This window comes from Mesoplodon bidens (assembly GCF_964165515.1).
Source record: "Mesoplodon bidens genome assembly, chromosome: 2".
Taxonomy (NCBI): domain Eukaryota; kingdom Metazoa; phylum Chordata; class Mammalia; order Artiodactyla; family Ziphiidae; genus Mesoplodon; species Mesoplodon bidens.
The window spans coordinates 61,851,580-61,875,157 of NC_138177.1; the positions used below are offsets into that span (position 1 = coordinate 61,851,580).

The window sequence follows — 23,578 nt, forward strand, 5'->3', positions numbered from 1 at the left end:
GCATAGATTTATGTCAACATAGAATAACACAAACTTTTCTCTCTTTTTTCCAGATTATTATGGAAATATTGTGGTAAAAATGGAAAATAATGTAATGTTTTATTTCAAGATTAATATTAAAGATGCAGTAAAGCTGCATTTATGGACAAATAGCACAATAAAATCATTAATTTCCTTGAATACATCTGGTAAAATGTATCTCATACATGTTTCTGAAAATGGCACAATACATCCACAGGAATATCCCTTAAAACTGGAAGCACAAAGTATAGCTTTCAAAACAAAAGAAAAATGCCCCTACGTGGCATTTCATAATGATATTTTTCGTGTTTTTTATCTTTTGGACAAAGGACAAAACCTGTCAGTGTGGGCTCAAATAGTCTACCCAGAAAATATTGGTCTGTATATTATTGTGGAATCATATGGCCCAAAAATATTGGAAGAGAAAAATCAGATTCACTATGAAATTGCCTCAGGATACTGCACTAAAACCATGGTAAGTTAATATTTTAAAATTCTTTTATTTGATTTTAATAAATGTAAAATTATTAACATTTAAAAGAATGGATTTCCCTCCAAATTTAGCTTTGAAAATGTTGAGAAATATGTAAGTTTTTAATGAATAATGATATGGTAAGTCATTAATTCCTGAGCAACAATTTTTACTTGCAATATCCAGGGCCTCTTTGCCACTTAAAAACACATTCCTGTAGAACTCTTTGTCAATTGTATTGTTCACTTCCTTTTCTTATATAGTGCATGACTGCTCTGTAGAGTTCTATCTGCTATCTATTACACTATAACACCATCCCTAAACTTAATGGCTTCAAACAACAAGTTCTGTGGATCAACAATTTGGGTTACGAGTAGATGGGCAGTTCTTCTGGTTTCATCTGGGTTTATTCATGAGGCTGTGGTCATCTGGTGGCTTGCCTGGGACAGGATAATGTAAGATGGCTTCATTCACATGTCAAATGTTTGGTGCACGCACTGGCTTGTTAGTATAAGGGGCCTCAGCTGGAGCACTTGTCGCTGCTCCATGTGTCCTTTATCCTCCAGGCTAGACCTGGCTTCTTCACATGGCAATCTCAGGGCAGTGTTCCAAGATGGTGAAGGCAGAAGCCACAGGCCTTTCAAGGCCTAAGTTTGGCTACATTCTATTCGTCAAATCAATTCACAAGGCCAGCCCAGATTAATATGATAGGGAAATAGACTCCACTTCTTAATAGAATGGCAAACTTACACTGTAAACGGACCTACATACAGGAATGGGAGGAATTACTGCAGCCGTCTTTGTAAATAATCTACCACAAGAGACATAAATATACTGTGTATATTATTTTGTGTACTACTTTCCTAGGTAATATTATAGCATAAGCATTTTTTTTATGCCGTACGCGGGCCTCTCACTGTTGTGGCCTCTCCCGCTGCAAAGCACAGGCTCCAGACGTGCAGGCTCAGTGGCCATGGCTTATGGGCCCAGCCACTCCACGGCATGTGGGATCCTCCCGGACTGGAGCATGAACCCGTGTCCCCTGCATCGGCAGGTGGACTCTCAACCACTGTGCCACCAGGGAAGCCCCATAAGCATTTTTTCATGTTACTGTAATTGTATATTCTATTCCCCACTCTCCCTTTCTAGGCTCAGTTTTCTTAAGCATATACAATAGTGGGCCTCTTAATTGATACAGTGGAATGGAAGTGTTCATTTAATTCCAAAGTAAGTTAAAGTGAAGAATCATTTAAAAAAGGAAAGTGCTATATGTGAAACATTTTACTTTAACTTAAATAGATGAATGTACATTCATTAGTCAATCTTTTAATATAGGACCACAGACTTTGCTTTGTAATTAGTCCACTGGAATTCCTCATCTCCTTTCTTGCATAGTCTTATTCATAAGACATCATCTCTTAGTTCTCATTTCAGTTTCTTTAAAATAGCGGGGGCGGGGGGTACTTAAAGACATTGGCAAAACAACCAAAGTTCTAGATTTTTATAATTTTTTCCCCAGCCTTTTAGTGTTATCTTGCTCATACCTAGCTCAGCAATTTCTTCTATGACTTGCTTTATCAAAACTTTCCAGGCTTCCCTGGTGGTGCAGTTGTTGCGAGTCTGCCTGCTGATGCAGGGGACATGGGTTCGTGCCCCAGTCCGGGAAGATCCCACATGCCATGGAGCGGCTGGGCCCATGAGCCATGGCCACTGAGCCTGCTCGTCTGGAGCCTGTGCTCTGCAATGGGAGAGGCCACAACAGTGAGAGGCCCATGTACCGTTAAAAAAAAAAAAAAAAAAAAAACTTTCCAAAGCAGTTCCAAATGTAGTTTTCAGGGAAAGAGTAACTCTATTTTTACACTGGTATTTAACCAGTCCATAATATTTAGTTTAATTCCACAATTACAATAATAATGCAATCTGGCATAAACAGGTTTTGAAACAAATAAAGCTGTTTTAGATTTATATACAATTACATGGATAGACCTTAAAACATAGTCTTGAATGAAAAATAGTGTTGAATAAGAAACTGAAACCTACCAAATGTTACTATGTAACATTTATTAAAATTACAAACAACTACACACAAATCACAAGCAAAAAAGAGTATTGTTCATTTTATAAGAATACAAAGATAAAAAATGAAGAATACAAAGATAGCTAAGGACATATAACAAACAAGTAAAGCATAATGCTTGCTTGATATATGTTATGGGTGCCTATTATGAGGGAAGGGAATGGGGGAAGAAGATACAGGGGAAAAGTAAAATACAATAAACAAGACTGGATTGAGCATGTTTCAAGAAACAAGGAGTATATTTAACTCACTTTTCTGAAGCAGAGGTACTCCCTCATTCCAGAACAAAAACAAAGGTTTACACTTTTCTTCAGCACAGTGCAACTTTCTTTGATTATCTAGCTCCAATATCTGCATACACTCTCATAGGTTTCCTTTCCAAGAATTGCATGTATAATGTGTATTTGTCCACTTGCAATTCAACCCTTCAAAATACTAGTTACCAATCAAAATATACAAAGGACTATGAAACATTAATATTTTCATGTTTTAGCATATTTTTATTTCTGTTAATATATTCTTCAGCTCCGTTTGGTTCTTGTTTATATTTTCTAACTCTTTATTAAACTTCTCACTTTGTTCATCCATTCTTCTCCTGAGTTCATTGAGCATCTTTGTGATCATTATCTTGAACTGTTTATTGGGTAGATTGCTTACCTCTGATTTCACTTAGTTTTTCTTCTTGGGTTTTATCCTGTTCCTTCATTTGAAACATATTCCTTAGTCACATAATTTTGCCTAATTCTCTGTGTTTATATGTATGTATTAAGTACATTGTTTACATTTCCCAATCTTGGAGAAGTGGCCTTATGTAAGAGATGTCCTATGGGGACCAGCAGTACACTTCCACCTGGTCACCCGAGCTGTATGATCTAGGGTTGCCACTGTGTGGGCTGAGTGGGCCCTTTTGTTGTGGCGGGGCTGCCTATGAGTATACTGGTAGGTGGGGGCTGGACCCCACCTGGTTGGCTGCCAGGTCCTTCTTCCCACTGAGGCTGCTTGTGGACAGGGCCAGGTCCTGACATAGTTGTCTGTACTGTCCAGGGAGTCCCAAGGCTGATGCCATCCTGCTGGTGGTGGGGCTGGGTCCCATGATGGCTGGCTGGGAGGGGGGGTGCTGTGGATGGTGCCATCCACTGGTGGCTGGTAAGCCCCCAGAATAGGCTACAGGGGGGACTCCAGAAGAGCACTTGCCAGTACCAATGTCCTTGTGGTAGAACCAGCTCCCCAAAATGGCTGCCACCAGAGTCTATGTTCCCAGAGGGAGTCCCATTTGCCTCCTGCCCCTCCAGGAGTCTCTTCAAGTCCAGCAAATGGGTCTGACCCTAGTTCCTTTTAAATTACTGCCTCTGTGTTAGGACTAGGAATGTGTGAGATTTTGTGCATGCCCTTTAAGAACAGAGTCACAATCCCTGCTGGCCTTCAAATCCAGCCATTCTGGGAACTCTTCTTCCTGGTGCAGAACCCTCTGCTGGGGAGCCCAATGTAGGGGCACACCCCCCTCCTTGGGGAGAACCTCTGCAATTGTGATTATCTTACATTTTTTGGTTGCTGACCCAGGGATGTGGGTCTTTACTATACTGAATCTCCATTCTTCTTACCCCTCTCATTGTGGTTCCTTCTTTGGTTGTGGAAAATCTTTTCTGCCAGTCTTCAGGTCATTATCATCAATAGTTGCTCTGTAAGTAGTTGTAATTTTGGTGTGCCTATGAAAGGATGTGAGCTTAGGGTCTTTCTACTCCACCATCTTGTCCACTCTCCCAAATTTGCATTTTTTAATAAACAATTGGCTCTATCATTTACTAGCCGATGACAATGAGCAAGTTTTTAAATCTTTGATGTTGATGATGATGATGCTAGTATTTACTTTATTTATGAGGATTAAATGAGTTAATATATGTAAAGGGCTTAGAAGAGCACCTGACACATAATAAGCACTATATATGTATGTGTTACTACTACAACTATCACCACTTCTGCTGTTTCTACTACTACTACCACCACCACAATATTTCATCATTTCCAAGGCACAGTTTTCTAGGTTTTTTTTTAACATTTAACATCGTTGAAATTGAGATGAGTATTACATATGATAGCATCTTAGATTTGATTAACTATAGTGGTATTAGAATGTTATAATTATTGGCCACTATGGTGCTAAGCTTCATAAGTAATCATTCATTTTTGAAGAAAAAACTGAGTATAACACCCATACACAAAAGTGGATAACTAATATTTTAAAGTTTTTAATGCTATTAGCTGGTTTCATAATGATATTTATACCAAAAGTTAGTTTTGAAATTTTGAGAATTATTTCTGAATATCTTAATTGACCTAAATACTTTTTTAATATTGAGGTATAATTGATATGTAACATTTTATTGGTTTCAGTTGTACAAGATAATGATTCAATATTTGTATATTTTATAAAATGATCACCACATTAAGTCTAGTTAAGACCATCACTACACATAATTACAAATTTTTTTTGTGATGAGAATTTTAAGATCTACTATTTTAGCAACTTTCAAATTGCAATATTATTCACTATAGTTACCATGCTGTACACTATATTCTCATGACATTTATTTTTTAACTGCAAATTTGTACCTGTAACCACCTTTATCCATTTCACCCATCCCCCACTCCTGGCAATGATCAATCTGTTCTCTGTATCTATGAGGTCATGGGGGTATTAGTTTTGGTTTTGATTCCACATATAAATGAGATCATATGATATTTGTCATTCACTGTCTGACTTATTTCACTTAGCATAATGCCCTTTAGGTCCATCAGTGTTGTCACAAATGGAAGGATTTCCTTCTCTTTTATAGCTGAAAAATATTCCATTGTATATATACTTACCACATCTTCTTTATCTATTTATCCATCGATGGATACTTAGGTTGCTTCCATGTCTCTGCTATTATAAACAATGCTTCAGTGAACATGGAGGTGCATATATTTTTTCAAATTAGTGTTTTTGCTTCCTTTGGATAAATACCCAGAAGTGGAATTGTTGGATCTTATGGTAGTTCTATTTTTAATGTTTTGAGGAAGCTGCATACTGTTTTCCATAGTAGCTGCCCCAGTTTACATTTCCACCAATAATTCATGGTTCCCTTTTCTCCAAATGCTCATTACAAGATAACACTTCTTATCTCTTATCCTTTTGATAATAGTCATTTAACAGGTGTGAGGTGAGATCTAATTGTGGTTTTGATTTGCATTCCTGTGATGTTGTACCTGTTTTCATGTATCTGTTGGCCATATGTATGTCTCCAACAGAAAAATGTTTATTCAGATCCTCTGCACATTTTTAAATCATATTTTTTGTTTTCTTGCTCTTGAGTTGTTGGCGTTCCTTATATATTTTGGATATTAACCTCTTATTAGATGTATGGTTTGTAACTATTTTCTCCCAATCACTAGGTTTTCTTTTCATTTTGTTGATAGTTTTCTTTGTGGTGCAGAGCTTTTTAGTTTGATGCAGTTCCTCTTGTTTATTTTTACTTTTGTTGCCTTTGCTTTTGGTATCAAATCCAAAAACTTTTGCCATCACCAATTCCAAGGGGCTTACCATCTATGTTTTCTTCTAGGAGTTTCAGGGTATCAGATTTCACATTCAAGTCTATAATCTCATTTTAAGTTGATTTTTGTATATGGTGTGAGATAGAGGTTCAGTTTCATTCTTTTGTAGGTGGCTATTCATTTTTCCCAACACGATTTGCTGAAGAAACTATCCTTTCCTCATTGTATATTCTTGGCTTCTTTGTAATAGATTCATCAACTACATATGCATGGATTTTACTTCTGGATATTCTATTCTGTGCCACTAATCAATTGGTCTGTTTTTATGCCTGTGCTATACTGTTTTGATTACCACAGCTTTGTAATAGAGTTTGACTCCAGTTTTGTTCCTCTTTCTCAAGACCATTTTGACTATTCAGGATCTTCTCTGGTTCCATACAAACTTTCGGATTGTTTATTCTATTACTGTGAAAAATGTCATTGGAATTTTAATAGGGATTGCATTAAATCTGTATATAGCTTGGGTAGTATGGACATTTTAACAATATTAATTCTTCCAATCCATGAACATGTAGAATCTTTCCATTTATTTGTGTCTTCAATTTCTTTCTTCAATATTGTATAGTTTAAAGTGTATGGGTCTTTCACCTCCTGAGTTAAATTTATTCCTATGTATTTTATTATTTTTGGTGCAACTGTAAATGGAACTGTTTTCTTAATTTCTCTTTCTGGCAGTTCCTTATTAGTGCATAGAAATGCAACAGATTTTTATATATTGATCTTGTATCCTGCACCTTTACTGATTTGTTTTTTTGGTGGAGTCTTTAGGGTTTTTTACATATAATATCATGTCATCTGTAAGTAGTGACAGTTTTACTTCTTCCTTTTTAATTTGGATGCCTTTTATTTATTTTTCTTGCCTCATTGTTCTGGCTAGAACTTGAATAAAAGTGGTAACTGTCGACATTATTGTCTTGGTCCTTATCTTAGAGGAAAACTTCCAGCTTTTCACCATTGAGTATGTTGTTAGGTATAGGGTTGTCATATATGGCCTTTATTATGTTGAGGTATTTTCCTCTCTACACACTTTGTTGAGAGTTTTTATCATAAATGGATGTTGAATCTTGTCAAATGCTTTTCTGCATCTATTGAGATGATCATATTATATTTATCCTTCATTTTGTTAATGTGCTATATCACATTGATTGATTTGTGCATGTTGAACTATCTGTGCATCCCTGGAATAAATTCCACTTGATCATGATGTATAATCCTTTTAATGTATTGTTGAATTTATCTTCCCAAATTATGTTGAGAATTTTTGCATCTATGTTCATCAGGAATATTGGCCTGTAATATCCTTTTCTGGTGGCATCTTTGTCTGGCTTTGGTATTAGGGTAATGCCAGCATTGTAAAATTAGTTTGGAAATGTTCCCTCTTCTATATTTTTTGAAGAATTTGAGAAGGACATTAATTTTTCTTTAAATATTGGTATAATTCACTAGTGAAGCCATTCTGGTCATGGACTTAAGTTTTTCTGGAGGTTTTTGATTACTGATTCAGTAATACAAATTTGTCTGTAATTTGTCTGTTCAGATTTTCTACTTCTCAATGATTCAGTCTTGTAGGTTGCATGTTTCTAGGAATTTATCCATTTCTTCTAAGTTGTCCAATTTGTTGGCATATAATTTTTCATAGTAGACTCTTATGATCATTTTTATGTCTGTAGTATCAATTGTAATGTCTTCTCTTTCATGTCTGTTTTTATTTATTTGAGTCCTCTCTTTTTTTGTCAGTGAGTCTAGCTAAAGGTTTGTAAATATTATTTATATTTTTTAAAAAAAGCTCTTAGTTTCACTGATCTTTTCCATTGTTTTTTCAGTCTCTAATTATTTATTTCTGCTCTGATTTTTGGTATTTCCTTCCTTCTACTGACTTTGGGCTTTGTTTATTCTTCTTTTTCTAGTTCTTCAAGTTGTAAAATTAGATTTTTTTGTTAATATTTCTTATTTGTTGATGTAAGCCATTTATCCTTATGAGCTTCCCTCTTAGAACTGCTTTCGCTGCATCCCATAAATTTTGGTATGTTGGGTTTCCATTTTCATTTGTCTCAAAGTATTTTTTGATTTCTTCTTTGACCCATTGTTTGTTCAACAGAATGTTTAATATCTAAATATTTGTGAATTTTCCAGTTTTCTTCTTATAATTGCTTTCTAGCTTCATACCACATGGTCAGAAAAGATGTTTAATATGATTTCAATCTTCTTAAATTTATTAGGACTTGTTTTGTGGCCTAACATATAATACATCCTAGAGAATATTTCATGTGCACTTGAGAGGAATATATATTCTGTTACTTTTGGATGGAATGTTCTGGATATATCTGTTAAGTCATTAGGTATAATGTGTTGTTTAAGGCCAATGTTTCTTTATTGATTTTCTGTCTGGATGATCTATTGATGAAAGTAGGGAATTAAAGTCCCCTACTATTATTGTATTGCTGTCTATTTCTCATTTTAGCTCTGTTAATATTTGCTTTATATATGCAGGTGCTCCTATGTTGGGTGCATATATGTTATATCATGTTGGATTGACCCCTTTATCATTATATAATGACCTTCTTTGTCTATATTATAGTTTTTGTTTTAAAGTATATTTTGTCTGATAACTATAGCTACCCCAGTTTTCTTTTGACTTCTATTTACATAAAATATTTTTTCCATCCCTTCAATTTCAATCTGTGTGTAATTTTACACCTGAAGTGAATCTCTTGTAGACAGTATACAGAAGGGTTGTTTTCTTTTATCCATTTAGACACTCTATGTCTTTTAATTAGAGAATTTAATCCACTTACATTTAAATTAGTTATTGATAGGTATGTACTTATTGCCATTTTTTTATTGTTTCTGGCTGTTTTGTAGTTCTTCTGTGTTCCTTTTGTCTTCTCTGATCTCTTCATTTCTGGTTTAATGACTTTTTAGTGGTTTGCTTTGATTCATTTGTTTTATCTTATCTGTGTCTCCTATAAGTTTTTCCTTTATGGTTACCATGTGGCTTACATATAAAACATATTACTTATATTTATAATAGTCTATTTTAAGTTGATAACAACTTAAATTTGATCATAGTCTAAAGCTCTACATTTTTATTTCCCCTCCCATGTTTTACATTTTGATGTCACAATTTACATCTTTTTATCGTGTGTATCTATGAACAAATTATTGTAGTTATTTTTACTATTTTGCCTTTAACTTTCATACTAGCTTTATAAGTGATTAACTCACCATGTCCACATATTAGATTATTCTGAATTTTACTATATATTTACCTTTACCACTTGGGTTTATACTTTCATGTTTCCTGTTACTAACAGCACCCTCTCGTTTCTACTTAAGAATTGCCTTTAATATTTCTTGTAAGGTGGGTTTAGTGTTGTTGAACTCCTTTAGCTTGTGCTTGTCTGGAAAACACTTTTTCTCTCTTTCAATTCTGAAGGACAGTTTTTTACTTTGAGCACTTTGAATATATCATACCACTCCCTCTGTCCTGCAAAGTTATTACTGAAAAATCTGCTGATAGTCTCATGTGGTTCCCTTTGTACAACAAGATGCTTTTAAGACTTTCTCCTTGTCTTTAACTTTTGATATTTAATTACAATGTGTCGTGGTGTGGGTCTTTTGGAGTTTATCTTATTTGGAACTCTCTGAGCTTCCTGGATCTGGGTGTCTGTTTCCTTTCCCAGGTTAAGAAAGTTTTTGTTTGTTTGTTTGTTTGTTTAGTTAGTTAGTTAGTTATTTTTGGCTGTTTTGGGTCTTTGTTTCTGTGTGAGGGCTTTCTCTAGTTGCAGCGAGTGGGGGCCACTGTTCATCGCGGTGTGCGGGCCTCTCATTAGCACAGCCTCTCTTGTTGTGGAGCACAGGCTCCAGATGTGCAGACTCAGTAGTTGTGGCTCACGGGCCCAGTTGCTCTGCAGCATGTGGGATCCTCCCACACCAGGGCTCGAACCTGTGTCCCCTGCATTAGCAGGCAGATTCTCAACCACTGCACCACCAGGGAAGCCCAAGAAAGTTTTTTTTGTCATTATTTCTTCAAACAATTTTTCTGCCCCTTTCTCACTCTTTTCCTTCTGTGACTCCTATAATGCAAATGTTGGTCCACATGATGTTCCATAAGTCCCTTAAGCTATCTTCACTTTGCTTTTTCCTGCTCTGTTTTTGATGAGTTCCACTGCCCTGTCTTTGAGTTCACTCATTCTTTCTTCCACTTCATTTATTCTGCTGTTGAACTCCTCTATTGTATGTATCAGTTCAGTTAATGTATTCTTCAGCTCTGTGACTTCTATTTAATACTTTCTTATATTTTCTATCTCTTTGTTGAAATTCTCACTTTGTTCATCTATTCGTCTTCTGAGTTCAGTGAGCATCACTGCAACCGTTATTTTGAACTCTTTATCAGGTAAATTACTTATCACTATTTTATTAAGACGTTTTTTTATGTGATGTTATTTCATTCTTTCATTTAGAATATATTTCTGTTTCTTCATTTTCCTTAATTCTCTTCATTGGTTTCTATGCAGTAAACAAGACAGCTACTTCTTCTAGTCTTGAAGGGGTCATTTTGTGTAGGAGATGAAACTTATCATTCAACACTGCCTGAGCTCTTGGTTGTCTCTCAAGAATTTGTGATTGTCCAAGCCACCTACGTTATTCTCAGTGACTCCCAGCATTTTAGGGTGTGCTAAGATCTGTCAGTCTCTCAAAGTGCGGAGAGTATCTCAGCACACAGATGCAAGTTGATTGGAAACCAGACACTAAGGGAACAGCTTTTAAACTATACAAATGTACCTCTTTCAGGGAGTTGACATTTCTGTCTGCTGCCTCACTGCTGAGCTTTAGGCTAGTAAGAAACATTTGAGAAATGTTTCTTTGTTTGTTACCATCCCTTTGAACCTGTAAGAACAAGCCCCATTGGTCACCAGAGCCAGACTATTGAGGGATGTGTTCTCTGGGTGACCAACACAAAAACTGGGGCACCAGATGTGTATAACAGCTACCTTCTCTGAGATACTGACAACTTGGAGTGGGGCAAAGGAAAAGTGTAATGATGGTGCGCCTGCCAGCCTCCCCAGTCTCTGTAGAGAATTATAGTCAGCACCTAGATGTGTGTTTAATTAGAAGCCTGCCCCTCAGGCCACATCTATAAAAGTAAGCTAACAAGTCTCTTTCACAGAAAGACTTGGGGTGCATTTCAGTCTACCATCTCTGTGATATTCTCTGGAAGGAACAGCCAGTTAAGAACTATTTATTACTTTTTAACAATCCTATAAGACCTGCAAACATGAACCCTGCTGGCCACCAGAGCCAGGTAATCCAGGGGCATTCCCCAGTCAGCAACCACTAAAAAGCACCAGATGTGTGTACAAGCTGCTTTTTGGGAGACACCAGCAACCTGGAGCAAGGCAGAGGGAGACTACAAAGATAACACTTCCCCTATGCCCCTATGAGGTCTCTGAAGAGAATTATAGTCAGCCCTTAGATATAGTTTTAATTAGAAGCCTGCCTCTCAGGACATAGCTATGAAGATAAGCTAATAGTCCTCTTTTACAGAAAGACTGTGCCTACTATGTCTTGGAGGTGCAGCCAGCTAAGACCTCCTCTTTCATCTATTACAGTCCTACAGGTCCAGTGAGTGCAAGCCCCACTGGCCACCAGAGCCAGTCAATCAAGAGGCAACCCATGGAAGGCAGCCACAAAAACCAGGGTGCAAGATAAGTGTAGAAGCTGTTTTCTGGGAGATACCAGCAACTAGAGTGAGGCAGAGGGAGAGCACAAACATGGAACCCATCAGCCTCTGTCTTTGGAGTATTTCAGTAGGCCATACCCTAGATGTCTGTTAAATTAGATACCTGCCCCTCAGGCCAATGCTTTATTTTTCTTTCTTTTTAAATAATCAGTGTTTATTTTATTTTATTTTTAAATAGTCAAAGTTTACTTTATATTATTTTGGCTGTGCCACGTGGCTTTTTGTATATCAGTTCCCCAGCCCAGGCCACAGCAGTGAAAGTACCAAATCCTAACCACTAGACCACCAGGGAACTCCCAGGCCGATGCTTTAAGATAAGCAATTAAGCCTCTCTCACAGAAAGTCTGGGCACTTTTCAGCTGGCTTCTTTACACTGGGCCTTGGGATCCATGAGTCCTCACATGAGAGCATTTAAGAACTGTTTCTCAGTTTGCTATAGCCTTGTGGGTCAAATGGACACAAGCCCCACTGGCTTTTGAAGCCCCACTGGCTTTTGAAGCCATATGTTTTGGGGCTCAGTTTTATATTGCAGGTCTTAAAAGTTGGGGTGACAGATGTGGGGTTCAAGCTGTTTACTCCTCAGGGAGAAGTGTGGGGTTTTGAACTCTCTCCCTCCCGATCGTGGGTTACTGTCCTGGGGCTGGGGTTTGTGGCAAGACTGTGACTTAGTCTCTCCTACCTGTTTTAATGTGGGTTTTTCTCTTGTTCACCTGATGTGTAGGAGTTGCTCAGCTAGTTTTAGGGCTTCTTTCAGAGGAAATTATTTTGTACATAGCTGTAAATTCAGTGTTGTCCATGGGAGGAGGTGATTTCAGGATCCTCCTGTGTTATCATCATGAAGCAGAACCTGCCTATTTATTTTTTTAATGGTGACTGTTAATGAGTAGAAAATTTTAATTTTGATAAAGTTTTTTCATTTATGGTTATTGTTTTTTGTGTTCTAAGATAACTTTGCTTATCCCTAAGTCACAAAAAATATTCTTCTATGATGTCTTCTCAAAGCTTTATGATTTTAGCATTTACATTGAAGTCCATGATCGATCTCAAATTAATGTTTGTGTATGGTGACTTTTGAACAAGGAAACAACAAAGTTATTTTCCATTTGAATATCTAGTTACTTCAGTATTCTTGAAAAGCTGTTTTTTCCCTATTGTATTACTTAACATCTTTATTGAAAATCAAATATTCATACAAGTGTAGGCCTATTTCTGGGTGCTCTATTCTGTTCCATTGATCTATTTGTCAATCCTATGGTAGTACCACCACACTATCTTAATTACTGGCAAACTTAAATTTTGTATCTAATTTTCAGTGAGGTCAACTCTGTGGTTACAATAAGTAAAGATACTTTTAGGAATACCATAAAACCTTGTTTCTATAATAATAAATTGAGCTTGTAGTGTAAGGATCTAACCTTTCTTTCTGGAAATGACCTAGGACACTCAGAAGCAGCCATCATTTTAGCTATCTTCACTGTCATTAATGGTTAAATTCAGTGTCTACTTCATCACCTAAGGCATTTGCCTTAGTAAATACTTTATCACAATCAACAACAGGTGATAATTTGATTATTTGTAATGTTTCTGCATACCGTGAAATAATAGAATCCCTTTCCCATTGGCAAAGAGATTAATACTGTGTTCAAGGCCAAGGACACAATGAAGTCAATCCCAGGATTCCACCTTTGTGCGTTGGTTTCTTGATACTACTTCCATACGAAGAACCATATCAGTAAGCCACTGGTCAGAAAAACAGAAATCAAACCAATTGTCTTAGCAGAGGTAAATCAATATAGGGAATTAGTAGAACTGGATATATGAGAGAAATGAAAAGAAAAAAAGGAACACTGAGACTACACAGAGCTAGTAACTATAAGAAGTGACTGTTCCACCTCTAGGGCTATAATAGAGGGAACAGAGGGAAGAAATTTGGGTTATTAAAACTAGAAAGTTAGGGGAAGTGTTCCACAGACCTAGAACCTACACCTTGAAGAAGAGGGTACTACTTACCTGGTATGTCATCTCAGAAGCTCCAAGGAAGGGACTCCAAAGATCTGGGACCCAGATCTCTGAGAAGGGGGCAATATGATTGGTGCTGGTGCTGCTGAAACTCTAGTCTCTGAAACAGGCACCAGCCAGCTAGTGCTTGTACCTCAAAGGGGGGTCATGAGCGAAGCTTGTTCTGGGAGTGTGTTTCTCACTTGTCAGTTCCTTTACCAACTGCTACTGCCAAGATGAAGAGTTGCCAGGTTGACACTGACAGGAATAATGAGAAAAACAAGAAGTAGCATATTTTCTCCTATCCTTATCTTCTAGATGCTCTCCAGTACCCCGTATTTGCAATATCTAAAAGAGAGCCAACTAACAAAGGAAAAAATGTGATTTGCAGAATCTCAAACCCTGCACCAAAAAGCTGTGTAGAGAATAGTGGGTTTCGGGCTTCCCTGGTGGTGCAGTGGTTGAGAGTCCACCTGCTGATGCAGGGGACACGGGTTCGTGCCCTGGTCCGGGAAGATCCCACATGCTGTGGAGCGGCTGGGCCTGTGAGCCATGGCCGCTGAGGCTGCACGTCCGGAGCCTGTGCTCTGCAACGGGAGAGGCCACAACAGTGAGAGGCCCGCGTATCGCAAAAATAAAATAAAATAAAATAAAAATAATAGTGGGTTTGGAGCCAAAAGACAATAGTTTAATAACCAGCACATAGAGTATGTATATGGTGAACTTTAACAGTTAAAACAATTTACACCTCCAACACTGTTTGAAAGATCCTGCTGCTCCACACCATTGCAGTTATGGGCTGAATGTTTGTGTCCCCCCAAATTCATATGTTGAAGCCCTAACTTCCAAAGTGATGGTATTCGGAGATGGGGACTTTGAAAGATAACTAGGGTTAGATGAGTTGTGAAGGTTAGCCCTAGTCTAATGGGATTAGTGTCATTATAAGAAGAGGCACCAGAGAGCTTGTCTCTTTCTCTCTCTTCCTGCATGCACAAAGGAGGTCATGTCAGCATACAGCAAGATGGCAGTCACCTGTAAACCAAGAGAAGAGGCCTCAGAATGAGATCTATCTGCTGGCACCTTGATCTTAGACTTTCCAGTTTCCAAAACTATGAGAAAACAAACTTCTGTTGTCTAAGACACCCAGTCTGTGGTATTTTGATTTGACAACCCTAGCAGACTAATATACTTTCCAATGACTTGTATAGTCAAACTTTAATTTTTGCCAGATGAATATGTGTGTATTATATTTTGTTTGCTCTTCTCTTCTTATTAATGAGGTTGAATAATTTTTCATATATTTATTGGCTTTTTGATTCCCATTTCTGTGAAATTCCAATTTTTGTCACTTTTTCTATTAGGTTGTGTGCCTTTTTCTCATTGAATTTTTTTTTCATTCTCTCAAATTTTCTTTTTAAAGAGCTTTATTGATGTGATTGGTATACAATAAATTGCATACATTGAAAATGTACAATTTGACATATGTATATACCCATGAAATAATAGCCAAAATCAAACTAATGTACATGTCCATCACCCCCGCAAAATTTCCTCATGCTCCTTAGTAATCCATTCCTCCTTCTATTCCCCATCACTAGGCAACCACTGATCTGATTGCTATCAGTATAAGTTAGTTTACTTTTTCTAGAATTTTACATAAATGGAACCATACAATATGTTTTCTGCCTTCTTTCAGTATAATCATTTTGTGGTTTATCTATTACATTGTGGTCATTAATAGTTTTCTCCCTTTGGTTGTTGAGTAATATTCCATGATATGGATACACCACAATTTGTCTAACCACATTTGTTTATGAACATTTGGATTGATTCCAGTTTAGGGATATTACAAGTAAAATGGCTATGAACACTTGTGTACAACTCTGAGTTGTGTTGACCTATGCTTTCATTTCTCCTGGGTAAATGCATAGGAACAGACTGGCTGGATCATAAGTAGACGTATGTTTAATTTTTTACAAACTGCTAATTTGTATTCCAAATTTTTTGTACCATTTTACATTGCCACCAGTAGTTTTTTTTTAAAGCAGTATCAGTCTTTTTAAAAATTATTATTATTTATTTATTTATTTTTGTCTGTGTGCACGGCCCTCTCTAGTTGCAGTGAGCAGGGGCTACTCCTAGCCATGGTGTGCGGGCTCCAGGCATGTGGACCTCAGTAGCTGCGGCACACAGGCTCAGCATCTGTGGCTCGCAGGCTCTAGAGCACAGGCTCAGCAGCTGTGATGCACGGGCCCAGCCGCTCCGCAGCATGTGGAATCCTCCTGGACCAGGACCTGAATCTGCGTCCCCCGCACCAGGAGGCGGACTCCCAACCACTGCACCACCAGGGAAGCCCTGCCACCAGTAGTTTTACTTGCTTCACACATTTTGCTAGCAGTTGGTGTGATCTGTGTTTTGGTTTTGTTGTTGTTATTGTTTTGTTTTGGATTTTTTTGTTTTAGCTATTTTAGTTAATATATAGTGATATCTCATTGTGATTTTAATTAACATTTCCCTGATGCTTTTCTACTAATGATACTGAGCACTGTTTCAAGTGCTTATTTGCTATATGTAGATCTTCTCTGGTGAAGTGTCTGTTCAACTTGTAAGCCCAACTTTAAGGGGTTGTCTTCTTATAATTAAGTAGTAAGAGTTTATTATTATTATTATTATTATTATTATTATTATTTTTTGCGGTATGTGGGCCTCTCATTGTTGTGGCCTCTCCCGTTGCGAAGCACAGGCTCCGGATGCGCAGGCTCAGCAGCCATGGCTCACGGGCCCAGCCGCTCCATGGCATGTGGGATCTTCCCAGACCGGGGCACGAACCCGTGTCCCCTGAATCGGCAGGCGGACTCTCAACCACTGCACCACCAGGGAAGCCCAGTAAGAGTTTTTTATAAACTCTAGATAGAAATTCATTGTTGGATACGTGTTTTGCAAATATTTTCTCCCAGTCTGTGGCTTGTGTTTTCATTTTCATAACAATGTCTTTTGAAAGTGTGTTTTATTTATTTTGATGAAGTCCAATTTATTGCTTTTCTCTTTTATTGTTTTACTTTGGGTTGTAATTGAGAAATCTTTCCAAACTCAAGGTCACTAAGCTTTCCTCATTTTTCCTTCTAGAAGTTTTATAGTTGTAGCTCTTACTTTAAGGTCTATGATCTACTTCAAATTAATGTTTGCATGCACTGTGAGGTAAAAGTCAAGATACTTTTCTTTTTTTAATCCGAAGCCATCTCTTCCAACAGCGTTTGTTGAAAAGACTATCCTTCCCCCATTGAATTGCCTTGGCATGTTTGTAAAAAATCAACTGGCCATATATGTGGGAATCTATTTCTGAATTCTGTTCCATTAACTTATATGTCTATCTTGATGTCAAAACACAATGTCTTGATTACTGTACCTTTATAATTCTTGAAATCAGGTTGTGTAAGTACTCCAAATATATTCTTCTTTTTAGTGTACAAGTTTGTCCATTTTTGGTCAGATTACCCCTAAATATTTCATATTTTTAAAGTATTTCATATTTTGGTGTTATTATAAATGGTATCATTCTGATTGTTCATTGTTAGTATATAGTAATATAATTTATTTTATGTATCAATGATGTATCCCACAGCTTTGCTAAAGTCGGTTATTATATCAAGTAGCTTTTTTTCTAAATTCCCTAGTTTCTACATAGGTGATCATTTCATCTGTGTACACATACAGTTTTCCCTTCCAATATATGTGACTTTCTTTTCCTTTCTTTTTTGCACTATCTTGAGCCTCCAGTGCAGTGGTGACTAAAAGAAATGAGAGTGGGGATATTTGCCTTGTTCTCAATCAGAAAGAAATTACTCAGTCTTTCACAATTAAGTATGATGTTACCTCGAGGGTTTTAATATATGCCCTTTACTAAGATGATGAATGTCCCCTCTGTTCCTAGTTTGCTGTGTTTCTGTCATTTATAGATATTGAATTCCATAAAATGCTTTTTCAGCATCTATTGAAATGATCATGTTTTTTAATCTGTTAATATGGTGAATTCCAATAATTTATTTTCACTGCTAGAATAATCCCATTTGGTCATAATGTTCTATCCTCATATAACATTGGATTCAATTTGAATTCAATTGAATTCAATTCAATATTGTTAAGAAGTTTTTCTTCATGAGGGTTATTAGTTCATGACAGTTATTAGTCTATAGTTTTCCTGTAATGTCTTTTTCTGGTTATGGTATCAACAATGTTGACCTCTTAAGATGTTTTGGGGAGAGGTCCTCCTTCTCTATTTTATAGAAAAATTGATGTATAAATTGTATTATTTCTTCTTTAATGTTTGGTAGAATTCACCAGTGAAGACCTCTTGACCTGGTGTTTTTTGTATGTTTTTAATTACAACTTCAATCTTTTAAACTGATATAGGGATATTTGGGTTATCTGCTTATTCTTGAGCTAATTTTAGTAGTTTTTAACTTTCAAGGAATTGTCCATTTCATCTATCTTGTTAAATTTATAGGCACAAGGTATTCATAATATCTCCTTATTATCCTTTTAGTGTCTGTAGAATTTGTAGTGATATCCACTTTCTCATTCTTGATATTGGTAATTTGTTTCTTCTCTCCTTTTTACCCAGTCAGCCTGGCTGGAGCTTAACAACTGTATTGATTTTCTCAAAGAATCAGCTTTTGGTTTTATTGATTTCTGTAATGATTTTCTATTTTTTATTTTATTGATAAAATTATTTTTTTAATCTTGCAGCACCACTCTTTGAGTTTCTTTTTTTTAAATATTTATTTATTTATTTATTTATTCGGTTGCACTGGGTCTTAGTTGTGGCAGGCGGGCTCCTTAGTTGTGACATGGGAACTCTTAGTTTCAGCATGCACATGAAAGCTAGTTCCCTGACCAGGGATTGAAGGTGGGCCCCTTGCATTGGGAGCGTGGAGTCTTATCCACTGTACCAAAAGGGAAGTCCCCAAATTATTAATTTTTTTATTATTTCCTTTCTGCCACTTACTTTGGGTTTAATTTATTTCTCTTCTTACAGTTTCTGAATATGGAAGCTTAAGTCATTCACTTAAGACCTTTCTTCTTTTCTAATGTGGACTTTAATGCTATAAGTTTTTCTCTAATAACTATTTAGTTAGAGGAGTGACATCAGCATCATAGTGGCATGAGGCACTCTCTTTGTCTCTCCCCTTCAATTTACAACCAGTAAAAATGCATAACTCAACAAAGGTGCCTCTGTCCAACACACCAGGACACACATGTGTACATCTAAATGTGGGTGGACTGGAACACATAGAGGAGGTGGACTGGAGGAAGAGCAGAGGCTATACCAGTAATCCCAGCCTCCAGCTGCAGTGGCTGAGTCTGTTGGTTGCAGAGGGGAGGTGGCACCCATGACTCCGACCTTCTTGCCACAGTGGTGCCCACTGCCACAGGGAAATGCCACAGGGAAATGGCCAGCAGCAGCAGCATGGCTTGTGACCCTGTCTCTCCAGCTATAGAGGTACCTGCCACTCGAGCCTTCCACCACCCACAGAGGCAGTGCCCCAAAACCCAACAACTCCAGATGTGGCAGAGGTGCCCATGACTGTGGCTACCTCCCTCTCTTCCCCCTCCCCTCACAGCAGCAGTTCCTATAACTTAGGCAACTCCAGACTTAATGGAGGCCACACCAACGCAGTGCTCCAGGTGGCAACACCAGCAACAGCAGCAAGACCAGCGGCAACAGCAAGGCACCAGTGACCCTGGAGGCACAAGCAGTGACAACTAGGGCATAGGGTGACACCTCCAGGAGAGGCAGAGGTGGGTGGAAAATGCCGATTCTTAAACATAGCCAGAGGCAGCTCACATTAGAAAAGCCAAAAACTTGTGCAATAGCACCACTTACCAAAAAACAAAAGAAAGGTTGTAATTACCAATCTATCAATCTATCGAATTGTCAAAATCAAGTTTAAAAAAAGCTCTACCTAAAGAGGAGAGGTGTTTGGTGTTCACTACTTCAAATTCTCAGGCAGAGAAAAAACTCATCAAGCACCATGAAAAACCATGGGAAAAAGCCATGTATAATTAATAAAATACTGCTCAGCCATGAAAAAAGGAGAAATGTTGCCATTTAGGACAATATGAATGGAGCTTGAGGATATTATGCGAAATGAATCAGATAAAGACAAATACCATGTGATTTCACTTACATGTGGAATATATATATTTAAAAACCTAAAAGAAACAACCAAACCAAACTAAACATAGATACAGAGAACAGATTAGAGTTACCAGAGAGGAAGATGTGTAAGGGGAGGGCAGAATGGGTAAAGGTGGTCAACTGTATGCTGGCAGATAGAAACTAAACTTTTGGTGGTGAACATGCTGTAGTGTATACAGAAGTCTATTTTTCATAATGTATACATGAAACATATAATGTTATAAACCAATGTTACCACAACTAATAAAAGAAAAAGAACTGCTTTATCTGTATACCCAAATTTTGATATGTTGTAGTTTCATTGTCATTCAGTTCAAAATACTTTCTCATTTTCTTTGTGATTTCTTCTTTGACCTATGGGTTATATAGAAGGACAGTGATTTTCCAGATAGCTCTCTGTTACTGATTTCTAAATAAATACAATTATAGTAAGAAAAGATATTTTTTATTTGAATCCCTTTAAATGTATAGAGAATTGTTTTATAGCTATAAATATGGTCTATTTTGGTAAGTGTTTCATGTGCACTTTGAAACATGATGCCTTTTACTCTGGAGATAATTTTTGCTCTGAAATCTACTTTGTGTGATATTAATACAGCCATTCCAGCCTACTTTAGATTAATGTTAGCACAACATATCTTTTTTTCCCATCCTTTTAGTATGGAAAATCATTTGTGTCTTTCATTTTTTTAAGTTGGATCTTACTTCTTTATCTATTCTGAATATTTTTGCATTTTTATTGGGTACATTCAACGTGATTTTTTTTTTGGTATTGTTGGGTTTAAATCTACCATTTAACTATCTGTTTTCTATTTGTCTCTTCTGTTTTTAATTTTTTTCCACTTTCTCTGCCTTCTTTTTGATTATTTTTATGATTCCATTTTGCATCTTTGTTGGCTTTTTTAGTTATTCCTTATTCATTTTGGTTTTTTATTGGATGCTTTAGGGTTTATTGTACACATCTGTAACTTATCTCAGTTTGCCCTCAATATTGTATCATTTCATTTATAGTATAATAACCTTATAGCAATATACTTCTATATTCCCTCACATATATCACATTTGTACTATTGTTGCCATACTTTTACTTCTACGTACTTTATAAACCTTACAATGAATTGCTATTATTGTTGCTTTAAATAGTCAATTATCTTTTAAAAGAGAATTAAATAATAAAAAGGCACTTTATATTTATACACATATTTATCATTTCCAATGCTCTTCATTTTTTGTGAAGATCCAGATTTTCATCTGGTATCATTTTCAATCTGATTGTCAATTTTTACTTTATATATTTGAAAACATATTATTAGATGCATTCAAGTTTTTAAATTCTCTTCTTAATGAATTGAAACTTTAAACATTATGAAATGACGATCTTTCTCTGTAGTAATACTTTTGCTTTCAAGTCTACTTTGTTTCATATTTAATATAGCCATATCAGGTTTTCTTTTACTTAATATTTCCATACAATTTCTACCCTTTTAATTTCCATCTTTCTATTGCCTTATGTTTTAGCTATGTTTCCTATAAGCACCATATATTTGAGTTTTTAAATTTTTGTTACTGTTGTCCAGTCTGAAAATCTTTGTCCTTTAATTGGAACATTTAGTCTATTTACACTTATTGCAATTAATAATATGTTAGAGGTTTTGCCTTCCATCTTGCTTTGTACTTTTATTTTCCCATTCTTTCTATGTTTTTTCCTCTAGTTTCTTGCCTTTTTAGGTTTAGTTGCATACATTTTATCATTCCATTTTCCCCCTTCCACTGGTTCAACAGTTATACATTCTGTTTGTATTTCTAGTCAGTTTTCCTTTGAAATTTTAACCTGAATGTTTAATTTATACAAGACTAAATTTAAGTAAATAATTTATTCTTTCCCCAGCTCACATGTAATTGAATTCATAGATTCACTATTAGACAGTGTTATTACTATTTTATACAGCAATGTGCATTTACCCTATCTTTATCTTTTTTCCTTTTTTTTTTTTTTTTTTTTTTGCGGCACGCGGGCCTTTCACTGTTGTGGCCTCTCCCGTTGAGGAGCACAGGCTCCGGATGCACAGGCTCAGCGGCCATGGCTCACGGGCCCAGCCGCTCCGTGGCATGTGGGATGCTCCCAGACTGGGGCATGAACCCGTGCCCCCTGCATTGGCAGGTGGACTCTCAACCACTGTGCCACCAGGGAAGCCCCTTTTTTCCTTTTTATCATAAGTGCTTGCATCTTGTATTCCTTTCCTTCTGCTTTAGGTACATTCCTTAACATTTCTTTTAGTGAGAGGCTACTGGTGATTATATATTCAATTTTTGTTCATCTGAAAACATCTATATTTCATTTTTGTTCTTGAAAAATATTTTCTACAGATATAGAAATCTATTTGGTGATGATTTTATTAAACAGCATTAAAAATATTATTCTATTGGTTTTTGGCTTGCATTGTTGCCATTGAGAAGTCACTTGCAATTTTAACACCTATCCCTCTGGCTGCTTTTAAGATTTTATCCTTTGCTTTCTTCACTTTCACTATGAGGTGTCTAAATGCAGGTTTCTTTACTTCTTTTGTTGTTTGGGATTTCTTGGACCTCATACATATCTAAATCACTGTCTTCATCAGGTATCTTGCAAATATTGTCTATTCCTCTTCTCTATCTTCTCTTCTTCTGTAATGCTGATTAATCATATGTTAAACTTTCTCAATCTATTCCCCATGAGTTTTTTTTTAACATCTTTATTGGAGTAAAATTGCTTTGCAATGGTGAATTAGTTTCTGCTGTATAACAAAGTGAATCAGCTATACATATACATATATCCCCATATCTCCTCCCTCTTGTGTCTCTATCCCACGCTCCCTATCCCACCCCCTAGGTGGACACAAAACACCAAGTTGATCTCCCTGTGCTATGTGGCTGCTTCCCACTAGCTATCGATTTTACATTTGGTAGTGTACATATGTCCATGCCACGCTCTCACTTCATCCCAGTTTACCCTTCCCCTTCCCTGTGTCAAGTCCATTCTCTACATCTGCATCTTTATTCCTGTCCTGCCCCTATGTTCTTCAGAAACATTTTTTTAGATTCCATATATAGGTGTCAGTATAAGGTATTTGTTTTTCTCTTTCTGACTTACTTCATTCTGTATGATAGGCTCTAGGTCCATCCACCTCACAACAAATAACTCAATTTCATTTCTTTGTATGGCTGAGTAATATTCCATTGTATATATGTGCCACATCTTCTTTATCCATTCATCTGTCGATGGACACTTAGGTTGCTTCCATGTCCTGGCTACTGTAAATAGAGCTGCAATGAAGACTGTGGTACATGACTCTTTTTGTTTTGGTTTTTTTTTGTTGTTGTTGTTGTTTTAAACATTTTTATTGGAGAATAATTGCTTTACAATGGTGTGTTAGTTTCTGCTTTATAACAAAGTGAATCAGTTATACATATACATATATCCCCATATCTCTTCCCTCT

General features: G+C 36.7%; 1 protein-coding gene across 1 annotated transcript in view; it reads left to right on the top strand.

Moving 5' to 3' along the window:
- CATSPERE (catsper channel auxiliary subunit epsilon) overlaps nucleotides 1-23,578 on the top strand; it is a gene marked incomplete at its 3' end in the record, with an annotated part of 259,766 nt that overhangs the window by 159,775 nt on the left and 76,413 nt on the right. Inside the window, exon 11 of the mRNA XM_081221981.1 lies at nucleotides 54-496. Within this exon, the coding sequence (XP_081078107.1) occupies nucleotides 54-496 (443 nt within the window). The remainder of the gene's footprint in view (nucleotides 1-53; nucleotides 497-23,578) is intronic.